This window comes from Strix uralensis, chromosome 31, assembly GCF_047716275.1.
Source record: "Strix uralensis isolate ZFMK-TIS-50842 chromosome 31, bStrUra1, whole genome shotgun sequence".
NCBI lineage: Eukaryota > Metazoa > Chordata > Aves > Strigiformes > Strigidae > Strix > Strix uralensis.
In genome coordinates this window covers 983,428-1,005,031 of record NC_134002.1, presented here as the reverse complement: position 1 = coordinate 1,005,031, position 21,604 = coordinate 983,428, and the positions used below count along the sequence as shown (strand labels likewise).

Below are 21,604 nucleotides of genomic sequence, written 5' to 3'. Positions count from 1 at the left end.
TCCTGACCCATTTCACTGAGGGATCAGCACATCTGCCAGAAGCCTTATAAAGTGCCTTCACCCACACCTCTACCTACAGACAGCACCAGCACCACCTTTGCTTGCAATGTCAGTGCTTATCTGATCTAGTCCTTAGGACCTGCTGACAGGGAGATGCCCCTGGGCAGGGCCCTGCTGCCAGGAGGGGTCTGCAGGGCAGAGTTGAGCACACAGCGGGTGGGATGGGACCTGTGAGCACTAACAGGGAGGAGTCTTGGAGACAAATAACTCCCGGCTTTGAGAACTCCAAGTAGCATTGCCAGGCCATCACTATCTGCTCATGGAGAGAGGGTTTTGAAATAATGGACTTTGAAACTCAACACTTCCAAGCTCACGGAAGTCTATTTTCTTCTTTGAGTACATTGTTAGTGAGATCATCCTCCAGCAGAGAGAGGTGTAATAAGCACAGGACAGCTGCGTGATGACCAACAGGTCACTTGAGGGCAGACCAGCTATCCTCACTCTGCACAAGGTGACAGGGAGCGTTTTGTCCCTCAGGGCTCCCCCACATTCAGGCTGAGAGCACTGTGAAAGACATTGTTTTCTGCCTGTTCAAAGAAAGAGCCCACACTCAGAAGCATAAACCTGAGCTCATAAAAGGGAGTTGAATGCAGATCCCGGAAAGAAAGAGAAGTAATTTTGAGGAGATATTTTGACAAATATCATAGGATTGAGACAGAGAAATCTGCCCTCACTTGTCAACGTCTTCCTTTCTTTCAACAGGCCCTCATGCTGAGAGTGAACAAATGTCCAACGGCAGCTCCATCACTGAGTTCCTCCTCCTGGCATTCGCAGACACACGGGAGCTGCAGCTCTTGCACTTCTGGCTCTTCCTGGGCATCTACCTGACTGCCCTCCTGGGCAACGGCCTCATCATCACCGCCATCGCCTGTGACCGCCACCTGCACACTCCCATGTACTTCTTCCTCCTCAACCTCTCCCTCCTCAACCTGGGCTCCATCTCCACCACTCTCCCCAAAGCCATGGACAATTCCCTCTGGAACAACAGGGACATCTCCTACTTGGGATGTGCCACACAGGTCTTTTTCTTCTATTTCTTTGCTTCAGGAGAGTATTTCCTTCTCACCGTCATGTCCTACGACCGCTACGTTGCCATCTGCAAACCCCTGCACTACGGGACCCTCCTGGGCAGCAGAGCTTGTGTCCACATGGCAGCAGCTGCCTGGGGCACTGGGTTTCTCTTTGCTATGCTGCACACAGCCAACACATTTTCACTTCCACTCTGCCAAGGCAACACCCTAGACCAGTTCTTCTGTGAAATCCCCCAGATCCTCAAGCTCTCCTGCTCACACTCCTACCTCAGGGAAATTCGGCTTACCACGGTTAGTGCCTGTTTACTTTTTGGGTGTTTTGTTTTCATTGTGGTGTCCTATGTGCAGATCTTCAGGGTGGTGCTGAGGATCCCCTCTGAGCAGGGACGGCACAAAGCCTTCTCCACGTGCCTCCCTCACTTGACCGTTGTCTCCCTCTTTACCAGCACTGTCATGTTTGCCCATCTGAAGCCCCCCTCCATCTCCTCCCCAGCTCTGAACCTAGTGGTTGCAGTTCTGTACTCAGTGGTGCCTCCAGCACTGAACCCCCTTATCTACAGCATGAGGAATCAGGAACTCAAGGATGCCCTGAGGAAACTGGTTGGACGTTTTTCACCAGCCAGAAGCTGTCAAACTTTCTCTGCAAACGACTCCCAGTGTATGTCATGACAAGCCAAGCATGTCTTTCCTTCTTTATATATTATTTATTACTTTTCCCATTTGTGATTATCTGGTCTACAAAGAAATTCCATTATTCTTCCCCTCCTACATCAGTATCCACCTGTCTTGTATTACCCAGGGCCATTATCTAAAGCAGGAGCCAGGCACTCTCTTTACTTAAGGAAAATAAACGAACCCATGACTTCTTTGTCTTACATTCAACCTTACCATGTCAGGAATAAACTGGGAATGAAAACACTTTTCTGGCTGCACCAGGTCAGGGGTCTTGTGCTGGTCTGGGAAGAGGGGATGGCACGGAGAGGCTGCAGACCCCTCAGGATCTGCTGGAGAGGAGAGCAGGGGATGCAGGGTGCCCCTGATCTCCTTGTCCTTGTGCCATGGGTGCCTCCCATCTCTGGGGCTGCCCCCTCCCTGCCCCCTCTGGGGCTGCAGCTGTAGTGTGAGTGCCCGGAGCACACTGCAGCGGGCACTGCCTTGGCACCAGCCCAGACTGGGCTGTGCTGGGGAAAGAAGTGAAGAGAGGGCAGGGGAGGTGGGAGAGCTTGGAGGGAGCTGAGCTGGGATGGAAAGTACCGGGGAATGAAAACCATCAGCATATATCTCACACTGAGTGACCACCCGGGATGAGGACTCATACCAGAGCATTTGTGGTGCAGAGCCAGGGCTTGTGGAAGGGATTGAAGACATGCAGGTGCAGGAGAGAAGAGGCTTGTCTGTGCCCTTGGTGGCATGGACAGACCAGGAAGGTGGCCCAGCACCTTCATCACTCACCAGCCTCTCTCATTGGCCATTTCCAGCACTGGCTGCTCACTCCAAGTTTATGGGTGAGTCTCTCTGTGAGACCATCTCCATCCTCCTGCTGTTCTCAGTACCTGGATGGAGGGAAGGGGCAGCCATATTCAGTCTCCCCCCAGCATGGGACATGCTGGTCTGGGCAGTGGTCGGATGTGGGGGAGCTTGCAAAGCAGCATGGCCTTGGGGAGAAAGGGCAATGAAACCTGTCTTAGGAATTAAGATGTGGAATCTTTCGACTGTCCTGGGCAGTGTCTGATGAGGGGGCCGTGGGGGCATGTGTTGGGCAGTGGGGCTGCACTGGTGCACTGATGGGTCACAGGTGGGGGCCATGACACAGTGATCAGGAGGTGGAAGCAAGGACAGGCTATGAAGGAGGAATTTAGAAATATGACCTGAGCTGAGGGCATGTGTTTAGGAAAGCCAAAGCTGCCCTGGAGCTGACGGGGGCTGCAGGCAACATCCAGAGCAAAATGAAGAGCTTCAGTCACTGCGTTTGCAGTAAAAGGCTGAACAAGGCCCATGCCAGTTGCTGCTGAATGGGGAGGGGGTTTCACAGCAGCAGAGACAGATGGGGATGAGGGACTCAACGGTGCCTTTGCTTTAGTCTTTCCTGAAAAGGTCTCCCAGGCCTCTGCTCAGGGAAAGGTCTCCTACTGACAGGCTTCTTCAGCCTGGAGAAGGGATGCCTGAGGGGCACCGCACAGCCAGGGGGGGGCCTCCCATCCTTACAGGTTTTCAAGACCCAGATGGACCAAGCCCTAAGAAACTAAGTCTCACCATATACCTGAACCTGCTTTGAGCAGAGGGTTTTGAAAGGAGGTTGCAGAAAGCTGGGGATGAGCCTCTTTAACCAAGTAATAAGTGATAGGACAAGAGGTAATGGCCTCAAGTTGCACCAGGGAAGGTTTAGACTGGATATTAGGAGGCATTTCTTTACAGAATGGGTTGTTCGGCATTGGAATGGGCTGCCCAGGGAGGTGGTGGAGTCCCCATCCCTGGAGGTGTTCAAGAGGCGGGTTGACATAGCACTTAGGGATATGGTGTAGTTGGAAACTGTCAGTGCTAGGTTAATGGTTGACTAGAAGATCTTCTAGGTCCCTTCCAACCTAGATGATTGTGTGATTCTGTTTTCCCATAGAGCTCCCAAGGTCTACGCTGAGCCTTATTACCCTACCATCTCTTGTCTTGTTTTATGTGACCAGCTAAAACAAGTCAGGTGACTGTCTCCTCCACTGAACCAACTGCAAGGGGAGCCTGGGAGGCACTGCCTCAGACAGCTCTACATTACCTCTGAACCTCACTGCATCCAGCTTTAACACCCTGAAAGGCCGGGGTCTGGAGCCTGAAGCTCCTACTGGTAGACTTGGGGAATCAGGGAAGCTGAATGCCACCTCTGATTGAAATACGTTCCTGGTGTTCATCAACAGCAAGGAGTTTCTCCTTCTGGTGCATTCCCATGCCATGTGGACTCCACCTGGGATTTGTCTCCCCTTGTTTTAGAAAACGGCTGTTTGTGTGTCTGTCCACTCTTGCTTGTACAGGCTCTTCTTGCAGTTGATGGCAGGTCTTGAAGCTCCTCCCCTGTAATTAGTCCTCATACAACTTTTAAATCACTTGGTTCCTTCATTATCTGGGCCTCCAGGCACCTGCTCAGCCGTCACACAGCCTGGGTATTGGCTCACTCCTGGGTGCTTCTTTCCAGGTGAGCTCCCTCCAAGTTGCAGTCCCAGCTGTGGTTCTGAGGGGAGATGCTGCTTGGTGTCAGGTCTGCTCCAGAGCAGACAGGGCTGAGCAGGGTGTCCATGAGCGGGGCCTGCCCTCCTGCCTGCTGCAGCTGGTTGGGGGCTGGAACAGAGGTGTCCTCAGAGTCAGCACCCAGACAGGGACCTTTCCCCTGCCTCACCCCTCCCTTTTTGGACACAGGTGAGTGATGACTGATGAGGGCTGCACTCTGATACTCATGAACAAGGCAGAACTGGACGAGGATGTGAATGCTGAGGGCACCTGTGGCTGCAGTGACCATGGCAGAGGAAAAAGACAAACAGCAGAATGACAGCCTTGGCCTGCAGCACAGCACATTTCACATGGTTCAGCACCTGCTTCGTGGGATCCTGGAGAGTCAAGATCCATGGAGCCCTCTGGGATCTTTGGGAACAGTATCAAAGCCCAGCAGCACCTCAGTCTGATGTTCTGGGATTTGAGCAGGGCCTAGCTGGAGGCTGGTGGGGATGGACAAGGATCTTCTAGCTGAGGAGTTCACACACCAGAAGGCATTGCACAGGGGTGGGAGAGGAAACAGATTGTCCACGAAGCAGATACAGACATGGTCTTGGGGTACAGGCGTGCCAGCAGGAAAGCTAAAGCTCATCTGGTTCTGAAACCAGGAAAAGGGTCAGGAACTCATTGTTTTCCCATCCTCTTCTCCTGGTAAGATCTGCCCCCACAGCTCCGTGGTCCTTGAGTCTCTGACCAACATTTGTGCAGGCAGGGCTACACCCATGGCAGAGGAAGGTGTGTCTGGGGAGCACTTGCACCACTTGGGCACACACAGGTGCATGGGACCAGAGGGCATGTGCCCAAGGGTGCTGGGAGAGCTGGCTGGGGTCATTGCAAGGCTGCTCCTGGTCATCTTTGAAGTGTCAGGGCAAACAGGGTGGGAAATGGCAGACATTGCACCCATTTTCAAGCAGAGCAACAAGGAGCATCCATGGAACTACAGGCTGGTCAGTCACATCTCAGACCCCAAGAACGTGATGGAGTAAATTCATTTGAGTAATTCCTTTGCCCACATCCATCAGCTGTTGCTCTCTGAAATGTCCTGGGGTAGGTGAAGTACCCACAGGGTGCTTGGAAGGGTGACCCAGGACCTATGCGAACCCTTCTGGAGCATTCCCTGGTCACCAGGAAAAGGATCTCCAGACACCTTAGTGGAATCAACTCCTTTCTCTCCATTGACTGGGAAGGGAACTCTAGACTCTGTCTGCATTGACTAGGAAGGGAAGTCCAGACAACTTGATTTGACATAGACATCTGCCCAGAGGTGTCTGATGTTGGGGGAGACCAGTGTCTTCCCTTTCTTCACTTACAAAGGAGTCATTCTTCATTTACCCTGGAGGGAATAAAAAGGGAGTGTTCATGGATGATCCAGAGACCCCTTTGAGCAGACACTGTAACACAGATGTGTTGAGACAAGTGCAAATCTGGCCACCCAAACCCAGGGGGTTTCGCTGCAGGTGGTCCCCCAGCTTCCCCGTATCAGGGGAGAGAGCCTGCCACCTTAGTGGTGACTCTCTTTGTGCAAGGGGGGAGGGGTGGCAAGGATGCTGCTGGGTGGGGAGGGGTTTCAGTGTGCTGGGATCTCTGCCAGACATAGAAATATCTGTCATTTATGTTGCAGGCCTGTGTAAGATATGAATGTTTAGAAAATGTCAGTAAAAATGAAACAAAGAAGAAATGAGGAAATAAGAAAAGAATATTTTTTAATAACACTTTCAACCTTTTTTTATATGTTTTTGTCTTTATTTCCACTTTATTTTGCCTTGTTTTGATATACCAGTCTTTGCAGCATTTCATGAACATTTTTTTTAATTATGATTTTAAATATAAAAATACTTCCAGAACCAGGGTCGGAAGTAGTTAGAGGGACACAGATGCCCTAAGTCACAGGGAAAGAGATGCCTGGTGGCAGTGCAGGTGTCCTGGGCCCCTCTGCCCGGCCTCTATCAGCAGCTCCCGAGGGGCTCTGGTCTCCTGCAGGAGACCTCCTGGCCTGGGTGACAGCGGCCAGTGCCAGGGAAATACGTCAGATACACCGGGGAGTCTGCAAGGGGCACTCGATGTCCATGGTCAGACAGCTGAGCTCTGCCTGGAAAGGGGAAGAACTGCCTGAGACTTTTAAAAAACACCTGAGCAAATTTTGTCAGCTGAGATGACTGAAAACTTTGAATAAAGTGATGATGTTTTTCCACCATGACCACATGGGAATTATAAGGAAGTGTATGAACTGAAACTGAAGCTCTGAGCTTCAGGGAGTCAGAAGCCTGCCCTTGTCTCTCAGCAGTCTAATTCTCTCTTCAGCCACCTCCTTCACTGTGTTCATATCTCTCATTTCCCATGGATCTGTCTGAAACATTGCTAGTGAGGTTCTCCCCTGGGGATGGTGAACCTCAGTGGAGGCAGCTTCCCCTTAGCACACAGCTGAGCAGTGGCGGTTGTTGTTTGTTAAACTCTCCCATGTTTTCCTTCTGTTTGTTTGCAATGAAGAGAAATTCTGCTGTGCCCATGTGCAGCCAGGTCTCTGAGGGAAGCCAGTGGGAGCTGGTGCAGAGGAGCTGTAACCTCCAGCTGCAGCTGGGCTGGAGAAGTCTGATGTCAGGAGAAGTGCTGCAAGTGCCAGGGGGCCGACGGGAGAAATGGCCGGGCTGGGGAGGTGAGGAATCAGGTTGTCCATGGAGTGTCTGACCTCCAGGAGGAGCTGATCCTACCCCTCCTGACAGCAGGAGGACACCCCCTGCATCAACATCAATTAGAGAATGCTGCCATCACTGCTGCTGTAAACTGAAAAAGTAATACAAGACACTTAAAAATAAACAATACTTCTGTGTTAAATGCTCAGAGAAATCTTCCACAGCATGTAGACTCCAGAGATGTCTCCAATAAGCTACCCAAGACTTGCAGACTGAAGAAAATAATTGGAAGAGACATGTCTTTTTGCAATTTCATGAGCCCCATGGTGTCTTTGGTGCTGAGACCATGAGCCTCAGACACTGAGAGGAGCCTGAACCAACGGCTGAAGAAGTCAAGGTCAGAAGCAACACCTACAGTTCCCAGGAGTGTTACTGGGTCCCACTGAGGGCCATCCCCAGCAAAGCCTCCCCAGGGGCTGGTTAGAGCAGAAGGGTGAAGGCAGGAATGAGAGGTAGCAAACCCAATGTAAAGGTGGTTCTGATGCTCAGTCTGCCTTCATGTGTTGAAGCCAAAGGGCCAAAGCCTGACCCGCAGCCCCTGGGAAGGGAGATCCTGTCCCTCCCACATTGCCCAGGGCTCTTCCTGGGGTAGTGTCATGTGGCAATGTGTGGTGACAAGGGCAGGACTAGGGTATGGCACTGATGGGTCTGTCCTGGGTGGGGCAAGGAGACGATGAGCTCCTGGTGCCATAAGACTGAGGTTTGTCCTGGTAGGCCTTAGCTGCAGAGGCAACAACCATTGGCAAGGGGGAAATGACCTTGGCTCTGCTGGGGGCTCTTAGCCATGCCAGAGCCTTCACTTGTCTCTATCACAGGCTGTGCTCAGTGTCCCACACCTGCAGCTCTTTTCCTGCAGGCTCTCAGCATCATCCTGATTCCCTATAGCAGATACTCACGACAGTGTAGCCCATGTGACTCTGCCCACTAATCCATTGCTTCTCAGCTGACACATCACCTCTTCCCAAGCAAAGCTCCATGCATTCCCACTGCTCTCCCATGTGCAGGACAACTCTCCTCCCTCACTTTTCAGCCTGTGTTTCTGAAAAGGCAGCACCCATCCATCGCAGCTCTCCAGTGGTGTCAGCAATGCCCCACATCTTTGTTATCCAAATGAGACTAGAGCTCTGTGACTGCACATGGACATCTAATTCCTCTTGTCTGCTCTCCATGTCACCCTGAGCAAGAGGCCTTGTTCAGAGCTGCTTAGACTGTGTGTGTTTCTTATCGATGGGAATGTATGTAATGTTTATTGGGAACTGTAGGCCGCAAAACCATTTCTCATCACACATTGCAGGCCCCACAAATGCTTCCCATCATGCCCAAGGCCACTTAGTAGATATTGTTATCCATACAAATGTTCCTTATTAAACACAAGGACAAAGTGGACACGCCAGATAGGTCAGCGTGTTCCTCAAACCATCAACAATAATTATTAAGGAACTTCTAATCAGAAACTACAGTCCTTGAAGAAGATAAACATCCTGGGACATGGAAGCTTGTTAAAATTGTCTTATGTGAATAAGCTTAAGACCCCTGCCCGGATACAGACCCTTACCCTCTGAGCTTGTGCAGAATGTTGACAAACACACAGTATGTTACTAAACAATAAGGGATAGGAGTGATAAATGACTAAGCAATAACTATTATACGAAATATGTAAACACCTAGATTGGAGTGTATAAATACTTTGTAATTCTTTGGTGTGGGGTGCTTGATTTGTGGATACTTTCTCCCTAGCACCCTGCGCAGAATAAAGCGGTATCTCCTCTCTAAACTAATTTCTGGTTTTCAGTCTATTTCAGATAACATTCAAGCTGTGAGAATTCCTGTGCAAGCTCTCAAAAGAGGTGTCCAGTCAAGCTGATCTCCCAGAAAGGGCAGGAGAGCATTTCCATCGTGCTGTCCTGTGGGCATCTCCTTCTTTATGTGCACGTTTGAGATGTTTCCTCCTAAGCTCTGTTTTGTTTATTACTATGTCCCTTCGGATCTCATCATTCAAGACCCTTTCCTTGAAAGCCTGTCCACCATTTCCTCACATGATTATTGGCCATTGTCTCCTTTCATCCACCCACCCATTCAGTTTAAAGTCTTCTAACCAGGTTGCCCAGCCTGTTAGCAAAGGCATTTTTCTCCCACTTCATCAGGTGAATCCCATCTCTTCCTCAGGGAGGGTCTCAAGGTCATAGAAACCCATTACTAACACCAGTGGCACAACCAGTTGTCTATCTGCAGGGTCTGTTCCCTTCTTGAACCTTTTCCCTTCACCAAAAGGATTGAGGAGAAGATCACCTGCACCCAAGTGCTTTTGAACATTATGTCCAGACTCATGTCGTCATGGCTGACACTTTTGAAGTGTCCTGGGGAAGTCTCAGTGGTGCTCGTGTGGAAGAGCAGCTGGGGTAACATTCCAAGGGTTGGACAAGCTTCAGCAGCCTCTCAGCAATGCACCCTTGGATGAAGGAGAGCTGACAGGGCTCCTTGGAACCTGCTGGAGCAACAAAGGCAGCAACGATGGAGAGACATCAGTAAAGGAGGGGACATGCTGGGGTGAGAGAGATGTCGGTTAGTGCGTTGGTGTGTACACCCCGGTGAGGAACAGACAGAGATGCAAGACACTGTGGGACAGCTTGTGGTGGAGAAAGCCATGTCCTGTAAAAAGCAACATCTTTGTGCAAAATTTTATTAATTTTTCAATTCTTTAAAATAGTGACATTTCCAGAGTGTATCTTAGAAAAGATTAACATATGAAATACATTATTTTTTCAATATTGTTTGTGCAATTTTCTTCATTTTTCATCTTCTACATCAAGAAATATCTACAGTCTCCAATTTTTACTGACTGCGTTTGCCCTGATGGAGTCCGAAAAAGCATGTAGGAAAAGCAAGCTCAGGGAGGTCACACACTCTATGGCCAACCTTTGTCACTCTGTCCCCACCACTGAGGTCTCTCTTCTCAGCCCCTGGGCTTTTTCAGATCCAGTCTTTCTGTTTGTAGCTGAAGGTTGCAGCTCATTTATACCAGTTCCCACCTGCTCTATTTGGAGAAGTGGCTGCACACACACTCACAGGAAGTTGTTTCTTAATTGTCAAAAAATAATAATAAAGGAAACCAAAGTTCAACAAACAAAACAAAAAAGTCTTGCACCTGCCCTTTCCACAGTGGGTGACTGGTATGGGGTGTATGTGACAAGGGGTTGGTAGCTGGAGGGGCTGCAAGGGTGGCTGTGTGGGACGAGGCCAGGGGTTGCCCTGTGCCAGACAGATCTGTTTCCAGCTCCGCAATGGTCTCAAGGCACAACACAGATCAGCCCATCAGCAAAACTGGTCGTGTCTCTGTGAAAACATATTGAAGAAAGGGCAGAAAACATCAGACAGGAGGGAACAAACACATTGATAAACAAGAGAAGGAACACCAATGTTGGAGAAAGAGGAGGATGTGCTGCATGGTGGAGCAGATCTTCCCTGCAGCCCATGGAGGACCAGTGGCAGAGCAGAGAAAAACCGTGGGAGAGAAGGAGTAGCAGAGAAATACTGTTATGTACTGGTTGTGACCCCCCATCCCAAATGCCCCTGCACTGCTCGGGATGGGGGAGAGGAGCCTGGAGTGAAGGAGTGAAGCTGAGCCTGGGAGAGGGGAGAGGAAAGGTGTTGTTTTAATGTTTGCCTTTTTCCCCCAATTAACTGAATTAATAATTAAATCTCTCTTTTAACCAGTAATAAATGGAGTCACTTTCATTCAAGTTAAGTTTTGACTGCAATGGGAACTGGGAAGTGATCTCCCTGTCCTTTTCCCCACACAGGAACTTTCTCATCCCCACCCTTCCTATTTTCTCCCCCATCCCGCTGGGGTGGGAGAGGCAGTGAGCCAGCAGCTGGGTGGCAGTTTGGTGATTAGCCACGGTTAACCCACCACAGCAATGAGATGCCTCGGCTGGTGGATGAGGGCAGAGCAGGGAAGGTGTTTCACCTCCGTCTTAACAATTCTTTTCACGCTGCATCCCGTCACACCCTGATAGGCGTGAGTGAGGTGGACTGGAAACAGGGTGAATGGCCGGATCCAGAAGGCCATGGCCAAGAGCACAAAGTCCCCTTGGGAGCAGGGCACCAGTGGTGACCCCCAGGGGCCAATCCTAAGTCCAGTCCTGTTTAACAGATGGGTTTGCAGATGGAATGGGAAGGGATGGGATGCAGATGGGAAGCTCGAGGGAGCTCGTGACTTCAGGGTGTGACTGTGAGTGAATATGGACAGAGTCTGGGGCAGGGTGTGCTTTGGGGGTTCTTGGGGTCTCTGCTTGACAAAAAAAAGTGTTTTCTCTGGTCTAAGGGCATCTCCACTGTGGAAAGTGGCCGTCAGAGGAGGTAAGAGGGACTTAATATACATCAGAAGAGTGTATTTTATTTTTTATTGAACCATGCCTATCCTTGATTTAGATATTTGGCAATTAAACATCTTTCTGTGTCTATGTGTAGCTCAATTTCCAAGTACAGCAGGTGGGAGTTGGTGTCAATGGGCTGAAAGATGCAGATACAGACTGTCATGGAGAAAGCTCAGATATGAACAAAGGTGCTAGAAGTGCCAGGGGGCTGATGAGAGAAATGTGGAGTTGGAGGTAGGACAAAGATTGTCCAGAGAGTGTCTGACATAGAGGGTCTTGGCTTCCCTACATGTTCAGCCTCTATCAGGAGCTGCTCAGGATCAATATCCATTGGAGTTTGCTGATGTCACTTCATGTGTGAGCAGAAAAATAATGAGTAGTGGAAAAAGAAGAAATTTTTTCTTATTCGCATTTAGTCCTGAAAATTTTTCACTTTGACTGCACACATGAAACCTCTCAAATTAACCACTTCAGAAGTGAGGAATGAAGTGATGCCCAGAGACTTGGCTTGTCAGGGGGATTTGCGTGTTAATGAGCCCTCTGGTGCCAAGTTCCTGAACTGCAGGTCCAGAAAAGGGATTGAAGTGGCCTCTAGAGAAGGGAAAGTCAGCAGCAAACCTCCAAGTTTCTGAGGGTGTCAGTGATCCCCCGCGAGGGCCATGACTGAAGAGGCCAGGGAGGGAATGAGGAGACAAGGTTCCTGTCCCTGGGGGCTGGGGAAGCAGGAAGTCAGAGGCACTGCTTACGGGTTGAAAATGAAATGTTCAGGGGACTGTGAAAGGCCTTGATGGGTTTCATCAGCAGGATGTTCAAGCCCTGACACCCATCCCCTGGGAACGGGGATCCTTTCCCTGCTGGGATGCTCAGGGCTCTTCCTGGGGGCAGTGAGATGCAGGGGGGTGTGATGCCAATGCAGGACAGCGGTAGGACTCTCCCCAGGCTCTGTGGAGGGTGGGGGAGGAGGCAACAAAGTGCTGTGGTTGTAGGAACTGGTGTCCTCTCAGAGACCTCAGTGGAAGTGACAGCAGCCATAGTCGAAAAGACAAGGATTTCAGTTCTGTTGGGGGCTCCCCCACCCCAACCGAGGGTCCATCCCCACCACAGCCTGTCCCACACTTTCCTATGCCTGTGCCTGTTTCTCTGCAGGTTTTAACCACCACCCCTGCTTCCCCACCGCACTCTGACCCCATGCTGTCCCAGTAGTTACTGATGACTCTCTGTCCTCACAATTTCTTGAAACACAAAACTGTCATTTACTGTGGTCTGACAATGTCTGTTAGATCCCCATAACTTGTGCAGCTTCATCCATAGCCCTTGTAATGCTCTTCAGCCACTAAAGATGTCCTAGCCCCCAGTCTCATGTGAATCCTCTATTTAGCCCCATGTTCCACCACTGAACTGCACATCCTCCTTCTTCTGCTGCCTCAAAATCAAAACTCAACCTATTTCACCTCAATGCGATGCACTCCCACCTCCTGCCTTTTACACACACACTGCCACACACACACCTCTCTCTCCCTGCACTCCCATGTGTCCAACAAACCCTTCAGAGAGATGGGAGCTGCAGCTCTTGCACTTCTGGCTCTTCCTGGGCATCTACCTGACTGCCCTCCTGGGCAACGGCCTCATCATCACCGCCATCGCCTGTGACCGCCACCTGCACACTCCCATGTACTTCTTCCTCCTCAACCTCTCCCTCCTCAACCTGGGCTCCATCTCCACCACTCTCCCCAAAGCCATGGACAATTCATTCTGGGACACCATGAAAATCTCCTACTATGTATGTGCTGCCCAGGTCCTTATGTTTGCCTTCTTGATCTCAGTAGAGCATTTCCTTCTCACTGTCATGTCCTACGACTGCTACGTTGCCATCTGCAAACCCCTGCACTACGGGACCCTCCTGGGCAGCAGAGCTTGTGTCCACATGGCAGCAGCTGCCTGGGGCACTGGGTTTCTCTTTGCTATGCTGCACACAGCCAACACATTTTCACTATCACTCTGCGAAGGTAACACCCTGGACCAGTTCTTCTGTGAAATCCCCCACATCCTCAATTTCTCCTGCTCACACTCCTGTCTCAGGGAGCTTGGGCTTGTCGTGGTTAGTGCCTGTTTAGGTTTTGGGTGTTTTGTTTTCATTGTGGTGTCCTATGTGCAGATCTTCAGGGCCGTGCTGAGGATCCCCTCTGAGCAGGGACGGCACAAAGCCTTTTCCACGTGCCTCCCTCACCTGGCTGTGGTCTCCCTCTTTATCAGCACTGGCATGGTTGCCTACCTGAAACCCCCCTCTATCTCCTCCCCATCCCTGGACCTGGTGGTGTCATTTCTGTACTCTGTGGTGCCTCCAGCAGTGAACCCCCTCATTTATGGCATGAGAAATCAGGAGCTCAAGGATGCCCTGAGGAAACTGATAACTAGATGTTAATTCTGAAGCAATAAACTGCTCATCATCTTCATAGCAATTATAATATAACTCTGTACAGGCCCAGGCTGTCTGCATTTTCTTTTGTTGCTGTTGGTATTTTATTTGTAATGATGTTGTCACCCCCTATCTAATTCACTGTCTGCATTTCTTTTCTGATGGAGTGGCTGCGTAAATGAGGAGCAATGATCTCTGTGTGTTTTAACAAAATAAAAGGCCTGCAGTGGCTTTTTCTTCTTTGAGGTCCTTCCTCTAAGAGTTTATGGACCTGCAAGTAAAATTCCTGTGTGCAGAGGTTGAGGGGAAGAGAGTCCCAGCATGGCAACCCTGCCAGGGAGAACTTGGCCTTCCAGAGATGTTCTCTTTTCACTTCCACAATCTCTTTCTCACCCCTTCGGTTTGGTGAATGCTGTTGCAGCTTGGTCACACTCCTGCTGCCTGGCACTCCTGTGACCACAGGCAGGGAGAGGCAATGGGCACTTCTGTGACAGAGCCGGCCTCAATAAATGCAGTTCCATCATGAAAGAGGATCTGCTCAGGGCAGTGCCTGAAGGCTGAGGTCTTCTTCCAGACTTGATCTCAAGAACATGCCCAAGAAAGTGGCCCACAGATGAAAACACCAGTGAACAGGTGCACAGTGTGATTTGCAGGGTGGGGGTACACAGCAGTGTCCTCGCACAGCCAGGCCTCCTGGGAGAGACTTGAAGGACCAGGGTCTGGTCTGTGCCCATGTTCACTGGACACACTGGGGAAGCTGCCTGTGCTGGTTTGGCTGGAGAAGAGTTAATTTTCTTCCTAGTAGCTGGTATGGGGCTGTGGTTTGGATTTGTGCTATAAACAGTGTTGATAACGCAGGGCTGTTTTCATTATCGCTGAGCAGGGCTTACACAGAGTCAAGGCCTTTTCCGCTCCTCACCCCACCACACCAGTGAGCAGGCTGGGGGTGCACAAGGAGCTGGGAGGGGACACAGAATGGACAGCTGACCCCAACTGACCAAAGGGATATTCTATACCTTATGCCATCATGCTCAGTTACATAAATCTGGGGGAAGAAGGACGAATGTGGGGACGTTCAGAGTTACAGCATTTGTTTTCTCAAGTCACCGTTACATGTGATGGAGCCCTGATGTTCTGGAGATGGCTGAAGCCCTGCCTGCAAATGGAAAGAAGTGAATGAATTCCATGTTTTTCCTTGTTAATGTGTTAGGCTTTTGCTTTACCTATTACACTGTCTTTAGCTCAACCCGTGAGTTTTCTCACTTTTACGCTTTTGATTCTCTCCCCCATTGCACCCAGGGGAGTGAGTGAGTGGCTGTGTGGGGCTCAGATGCCGGCTGGGGTTAAACCATGACACTGACAATCATGCTGTATACCCTCACAACCACCATTTGCAGTACTGACCTCTCACCCCAGATTGGGGAGGTTCTTTCTCCCTCCACAGAGGGACACCAAATGAGTAACTCAGAAGTCCATGCTTGCGTTTTAGGTATGAGATGTAAGCATGCACGTCATGTGGGTAAAGTTAGAGAGCACTCTCCTCATGTCTAGTCTGAACCTCACACAGCATACTTTCTGTCACTCTTCTTTTCTCCTGATTTTTTCCACTGCAAAGACAAGTACCACCATCTCAGAAATGACCCTTCAAGCACTTGCAGGTTCTCACTGTGCTGCTCTGATCCTCCACTTCACCCGGCTGAAGAAGCTCAGGTCCCTCAGCCTTCCTCACAGGCCATGTGCTTGAGGCCCAAAACTTGGGAAACCTCCTTTGGACCCTCTCCAGTTCCTCCTCTCTTGTCCAGAGCAGGAAGCCCCACAGACAGACACACTAGCCCACCACATGTCTGGTTGGCCACCTTCTTCTTCATCAAGTCCCATATTCAACTGGCCTTGTTCATGGTGAGCATGCACCACTGGCTTGTATGGTGTCCCTCGTAGTGCCCAGACCCTCTTCCTCAAGGTCTTTGCTCAGCCTCTCAGGTCCCAGCCAGTCCTGATGCACAGGGTTATTCTTCCCCCCTGAAGCAGCACTAGCCACTTCTCCTTGTAAACTTCAAGAGGTTCCTGTTGGCCAAATCGCAAAGTGACTCAAGGGCTCTTCTGCTTGGTCAGTTGTTAAAATTTCTGTGCAGTTGGCTCACCCTGATGGTGTTGTCTCTTACAAGATGGCAGCGTGAGGAGTTACAGAGCACCTCAAACACTAAAGGACGTACTACTCTAATGGGATTGCTGCCCAACCTAGTATTAACTACACCGACGTTCTCAGGAAGAGCTACAGATCAAGCAAAGCAAGGGGCAGTAGTGAAAACTGAGTTGGGCTGTTTGGGTGACAGGGTACAAGGATGATCACAGGATGAAAGTCTCTGATGAGGCAAAAACATAAAACAGAAGGTGAAGCAAAGGACACGATCAAGGTGATTTTGGGGTACCTGTCAAGCAGCTCTGCATCTAGACAGCAGTGACTGGCGAAGGACAAGAAAGACACAGATGATGGGAACATAATTATGTTTGACTTATTCATAGGGAACCCGAGTGCTTTCCCTACCATCACTAAACATGTGGTAGAAGGAAATGCACAATCACTCATGCTGGAAGGGACCTCCAGAGGTTTCTAGGCTGATCTGCTGCTCACAGCAAGGGCAGCTTCCAGGTCACACCAGGTACCTCAGGGATTTATTCCTTCAGGGTTTAAAACTTCCAGGGATTGACATGACACAACCTCTCTGGGAAACTTGTTCCAGGGCCTGACTGTCTTCACGGGTACACAATTTTTCCTCATTTGTTTCCATGGATGTCCAGTGGCCACCACCCTCACATCACACACAGGAGGAAAGAGTCTGGCTCCATCTCCTTGCTGAACCCCTGGGAAGGGTGAAAGGGCTGTTACTGGGTCTCACCAAAGCTGCCTCTTCTCCTCACGTAACAAACCCAGCTCCTGCCCACTCCCATACTGACAAATCCAAGCATGTAAATGCATGCCTAAGATATCCAGGGCTCTTCAACCTTACTCCATTTTATTGGGTTTGTAAGGGACCTCAGGGATGTTGGAATATCGTTACCCTCATGCTGTGACTTTCTGAAGGTGGCACTCCCACTCTTCATCCTTTTGCAGTGCCGAGGAGTTGCAGGCTGTACGCAGGGCCTGTTCTGTCTGAAGCAGCAGTCAGTCACCATGAAACTTTGGACTTAAAATGTTTCAGGCTCAACCAGCCACATGACAGCACTGAGAGAGCCTGGCTCTAGGGTTACCGTGCTGGTGCTCACCCACAGGCAGAGGAGGAATTCATGGCTGCAAGAATTGCAGGAGCTGTCATCGGAGATGACCAAATCCCTGAACCATTCATGTTGGAAGGGACCTTGGGAAGGCTCTAGACCAGCCTCCTGCTCACATCAGGATCAACACTGCATTCAGCATAAGTTTTGTTCAACAGTCCTGGCAATGCCTTCAGGGGACTTTGTCTGAGATCCTGGGTGAGCCTCAATCTTGGAGATCCTGAGAAACCTCTGATGAAGTTTATGGTGTCTCTTGCTGCTGGTAAGGATAGTCAGAGGAGTCCAGGACTTCTGGCAAGCTGCTGGAACCCTCTAGCAGCTTCCAGGGATCTCTGTCAGCTCTCCTTCATCCAAGGGTGCATTGCTGAGAGGCTGCTGAAGCTTGCCCAACCCTTGGAATGTTACCCCAGCTGCTCTTCCACATGAGCACCACTGGTACTGCCCCAGAACACCTGGCAAGTATCGAGCATGATGACATGACTCTGGATGTGACGGCCAAAGGCATGGGGGCACAGGCGCTCTACTTCTCAGTGCTGTTGTTGAGAGGGTAGATTGGAGGAGAAGTGTAGGTAGACAATTGGTTGGGCAGCTGGTGTCAGCAACAGGGTTTTTATGACTACAAAACTCTGTCTAAGGATTCAAAACTGCCTTGAAGAGATGTGGATCACCTGATTATGTGGGGCAAAAGTGTCTGTGACAACAGGCTGGCCAAACTAGTAAGAGCATTAAACTGGTAATGACTGCCGAAAGAATACAGTGACCAAGTGAGGTAGAGTTGGATGGTACTGACAAGGAAAGGGTCTTGCATGATGAGAGCAGAAGGGACATGGTAATTAGCAAAATAGAGCTGAGAAGGAAACACCTCAGACATATACACATAAATAAGGAGATGCTACAGGACAGCACCATGGAAATGATCTCTTGCCCTTTCTGGGAAATCAGCAGGGCTGGACACCTCTTTTGAGAGCTTGCACAGGAATTCGTGCAGTGTGAGGAACAAATGAGAGGAATTTGAAGTGGTGGGATTTCCAGAGCCCCAAGGACATTTACATTAATGGAGCTGTGGTTCACAGCTCTCACAGCTGGAGTGTGATGATGGGTGGGTACAGGCTCTTTAGAAGGAAAGGCTGAGAAGATGAGGAGGAGGAGTTGCTGTTACTGTGAGGAAGCAGTGAGAATGCATGGTGCTGTGCCTGGGGAGAGGTGATGGGTCAGCTGAGAAGCAGTGGATTAGTGGGCAGAGCAACACAACACGGGTGACATTGTAGTGGGTGTCTGCTACAGGCAATGGGACAGACTCAGGTGAAGTAGGTGAGGCCTCTTCAGACATTCCTGGGACAGCAACTCGTGGGCAACTTGAAGTCCCCAATATCTGCTGGAGGGGAAACAGAGCAGGACACCAGCTATCTATAAGGCTTCTGGAGGCAGCAGAGATAACCTCCCAAGCCTTCAGTGCCTTCTTTGCCTCACGCTTTAATAATACCGATAGACCTTGTGCTGCCTGGTCCTCTGAGTTGGAGGACCATGACTGTGGCAACAGTGACCTTCCATTGGTGGATCCTGAAATCTAAGGGATCAGTTGTATCAGGTGAATGTTCATGAGTCCACAGGGCCTGATGGGATTCACCCCAGAGTACTGAAGGAGCTGGCAGATGTAACAGCAGGAGCCCTCTCCACCATCTGCCAAAGGTCTTGGGAGTCTGGGGAGGTCCCCACTGACTGGAAGCCATCCAGTGTTGTTCCAATTTACAAGGAGGGTGTGAGGGAAGACCCAGGAAACTACAGACCTGTTAGTCTAACCTCAATAGATGGAAAAATTATGGAGATGATAGTACTGGGTGCTACTGATAGATATTAAAAGGACAATACAATCAGCAGACACAGTCATCAAGGGTTGACAAAGGGAAAGCCCAGTTTAACCACTGTAATATCCTTTGAGGACAGGGTCACCCACCTACTGGATAATGGGAAGGTGTTGGATGTAGTTTTTTCTGGATTTTAATAAGGCTTTTGATACCGCCCTTCACAGTACCCTTCTGGAAAACTTGTCCAGCTGTGGGGGGAGTACAGTGAGCTGGATGGAGAGATGGTGAAACTGCAGGACTCAAAGGATTGAATTCAGAGGGGCTACATCTCTCTGGCAACTGGTCACCAACAGTGTTCGTCAGGGCTCATTTCTAGGGCCAGTTCCATTGAATATTTTTATCAATGATCTGGATGCAGGAGTTGAATGCACCGTGAGCAGGTTTGCTGATGATCTCAAACTGGGCTGTGACTTTCTTGAGGGACATGAGGCCTTGCAGAGGGATCTGGACAGAATGGAGCATTGGGCAATCATCAATGGGATGAAGTATAACAAGTCCAAATGCTGGATTCTGCATCTGGGATGAAGTAATGCCAGGCACAAGTGGAAACTGGGAGAGGAGTGGCTGGAGAGCAGCCCTGCAGAGAGGGCTCTGGGGGTGCTGGTCAGCAGCAGGCTCAAAAGGAGTCAGCAGTGTGCCCTGGCAGCCAAGAGGCCAGTCAAGAGAGGTGATCATCCCGCTGCATTCAGTGTTGGTGTGGCCTCACCTCGAGCACTGTGTGCAGTGCTGGGCCTGCAATTTAAGAAGGATGTGAAGGTCCTTGTATGCATCCAGAGGAGGGTGAGAAAGCTGGTGACAGGGCTGGAAGGAATGTCTAGATTATCAATGACTAGATGATCATTGTAGTTTCCTTCTGATTGAAATAGTCTGTTCTAATCAGTTCTGTTCTGTTTTACGCCATGTTATTCTATTCTACTTATTTAATCCAAAAACGTCACAGTCCTGTGACGAGCAATGGACGTACAGCCCTTCCTGGCAGTGCACATTTGGGCCGCAGCACCTCAGCTGGGGCACCAGGGTGGAGCCCAGCCTTCTCCCAGGGAAACCTGAGCAGTCAGTGCTGTGCTGCTCTGTGCTGCTGCATGTACAGCGCGGTCTTCACGCCTGTGCTGTGCTGCACGGGTCCCTTGGCCACAGGACAACCTCAGCAGCTCTTTGTCACAGAGGAGCCTGCAGGCAGCTCCCACTCTCTGCTGCTCCTTATGCCACCTGCCTGGCTGTGCCTGTACCCAACAGTGCAGCAAGAAGTTCTCATGAGAACGTTGTTCCTCTTTGACTGCAGAAATGAGAAATTATGTTGTTTCCTTCTAAGAACGTCCCAGAGTAGCTTGAATGTCCAAACCAGGAGACTCTCATCGACAGATGGGGTCTGCATGGCATGCTGCTTGTAGGTCGGAAGCCCATTCAATTATACATCCCCTGGGGTTCCCACCATCTCGAGGGACATAAGATTAGCTCTACGATTCTCTCCTTATGGTGTTAGCACTAACGAACAGCATTTTAAATGATGCCTCACAGAGTCTGAGTGCCTCTCTTACTGGGATCCTAACAGACCAGCATGTCCTGGTGAAAACCTCTCTCAGCGCCCTTGGGTGCAGCTCCACTGCTCCCATGGACTGGTAAGGGTGTAGTTTGCTCAAGTCACCCCTGATTTGATCCCCACCCACCGCTGGTTTTTCCTGTCCTGAGTCTTGACTGAAAACACAAAGGCCTGGGAGACCTCGCTGGTGGTAACTGAGGCAAAGAGGACACAGACCATCTCAGATCTACCTACACCTGCTCTTTCTAAACTCAGCAGTGGTCCCACAGTATCTCTGTTTGTTCTTCAGCTGTTCCTGAGTACCAAAAGCTCATCTTGGTGCCTTTGAGTTCCTTTTCAAGATTCAGTTGAGTTTTGACACAGACTGTTGCTGTGCGTTGAGGATGTCATCCATGAAGACAAGATGTGTCCAGGTACACTGTGAAAATGATTGGTGTGTCCCTTGATTGTATCATCAAGGGAGTGAATAAAGACCCCAGTGTGATGAGCTTTTTGCTTTTTCTTTCTCCCAGTTCAAAACAACTTGTTTGTGGCTGCTTCCCTCCAGTGCTCTAAGGAAAGCAGGTAGGAATTGCTGCAAAGAAGCTGTCACAATCAGGTGTGGGATTCAGTGGAGAAGTCTGATGTAAAGAAAAGTGATGCAAGTCCCAGTGGTCCAATGAGAGAAATAATGAGGTTGGCGAGGTGAGGAGCAAGGTTGTCCATGGGATCATAGAATGATAGAATGGTTTGGGTTGGAAGGGACCTTAAAGACCATCTTGTTCCAACCCCCCTGCCATTGCCAGGTTCACCTTCCACTAGATCACGCCACTCAAAGCCTTGTCCAAACTGGCCTTGAGCCCTTCCACGGAGGGGGCAGCCACAGCTTCTCTGGGTAACCTGTGCCAGGGCCTCACCAACCTCACAGGGAAGAATTTCTACCTTACGTCTTATCTAAATCTACCCTCTTTCAGTTAAAAATCATGACCCCTCATTCTATCCCTACACTCCCTGATAAAGAGTCCCTCCCCATCTTTCCTGTAGCCCCTTTAAGAGGCCCTCTAGCCCCTACAGGAAGGCCTGTATAAGGTCTCCCCAGAGCCTTCTCTTCTCCAGGCTGAA

General features: G+C 50.1%; 1 protein-coding gene across 1 annotated transcript; it reads left to right on the top strand.

Annotated features, from left to right (window-relative positions):
• The first annotated feature begins 785 nt into the window (after positions 1-785).
• Positions 786-1,760, top strand: LOC141936101 (olfactory receptor 14J1-like). The gene has a single exon (XM_074852827.1). The coding sequence runs from the start codon at positions 786-788 to the stop codon at positions 1,758-1,760; it is 975 nt and encodes a 324-aa protein (XP_074708928.1).
• Positions 1,761-21,604: the final 19,844 nt, after the last annotated feature.

Coding starts and splice junctions, on each gene's coding strand:
- LOC141936101 (XM_074852827.1), top strand. CDS start 786: ATGTCCAACGGCAGCTCCATCACTGAGTTCCTCCTCCTGGCATTCGCA.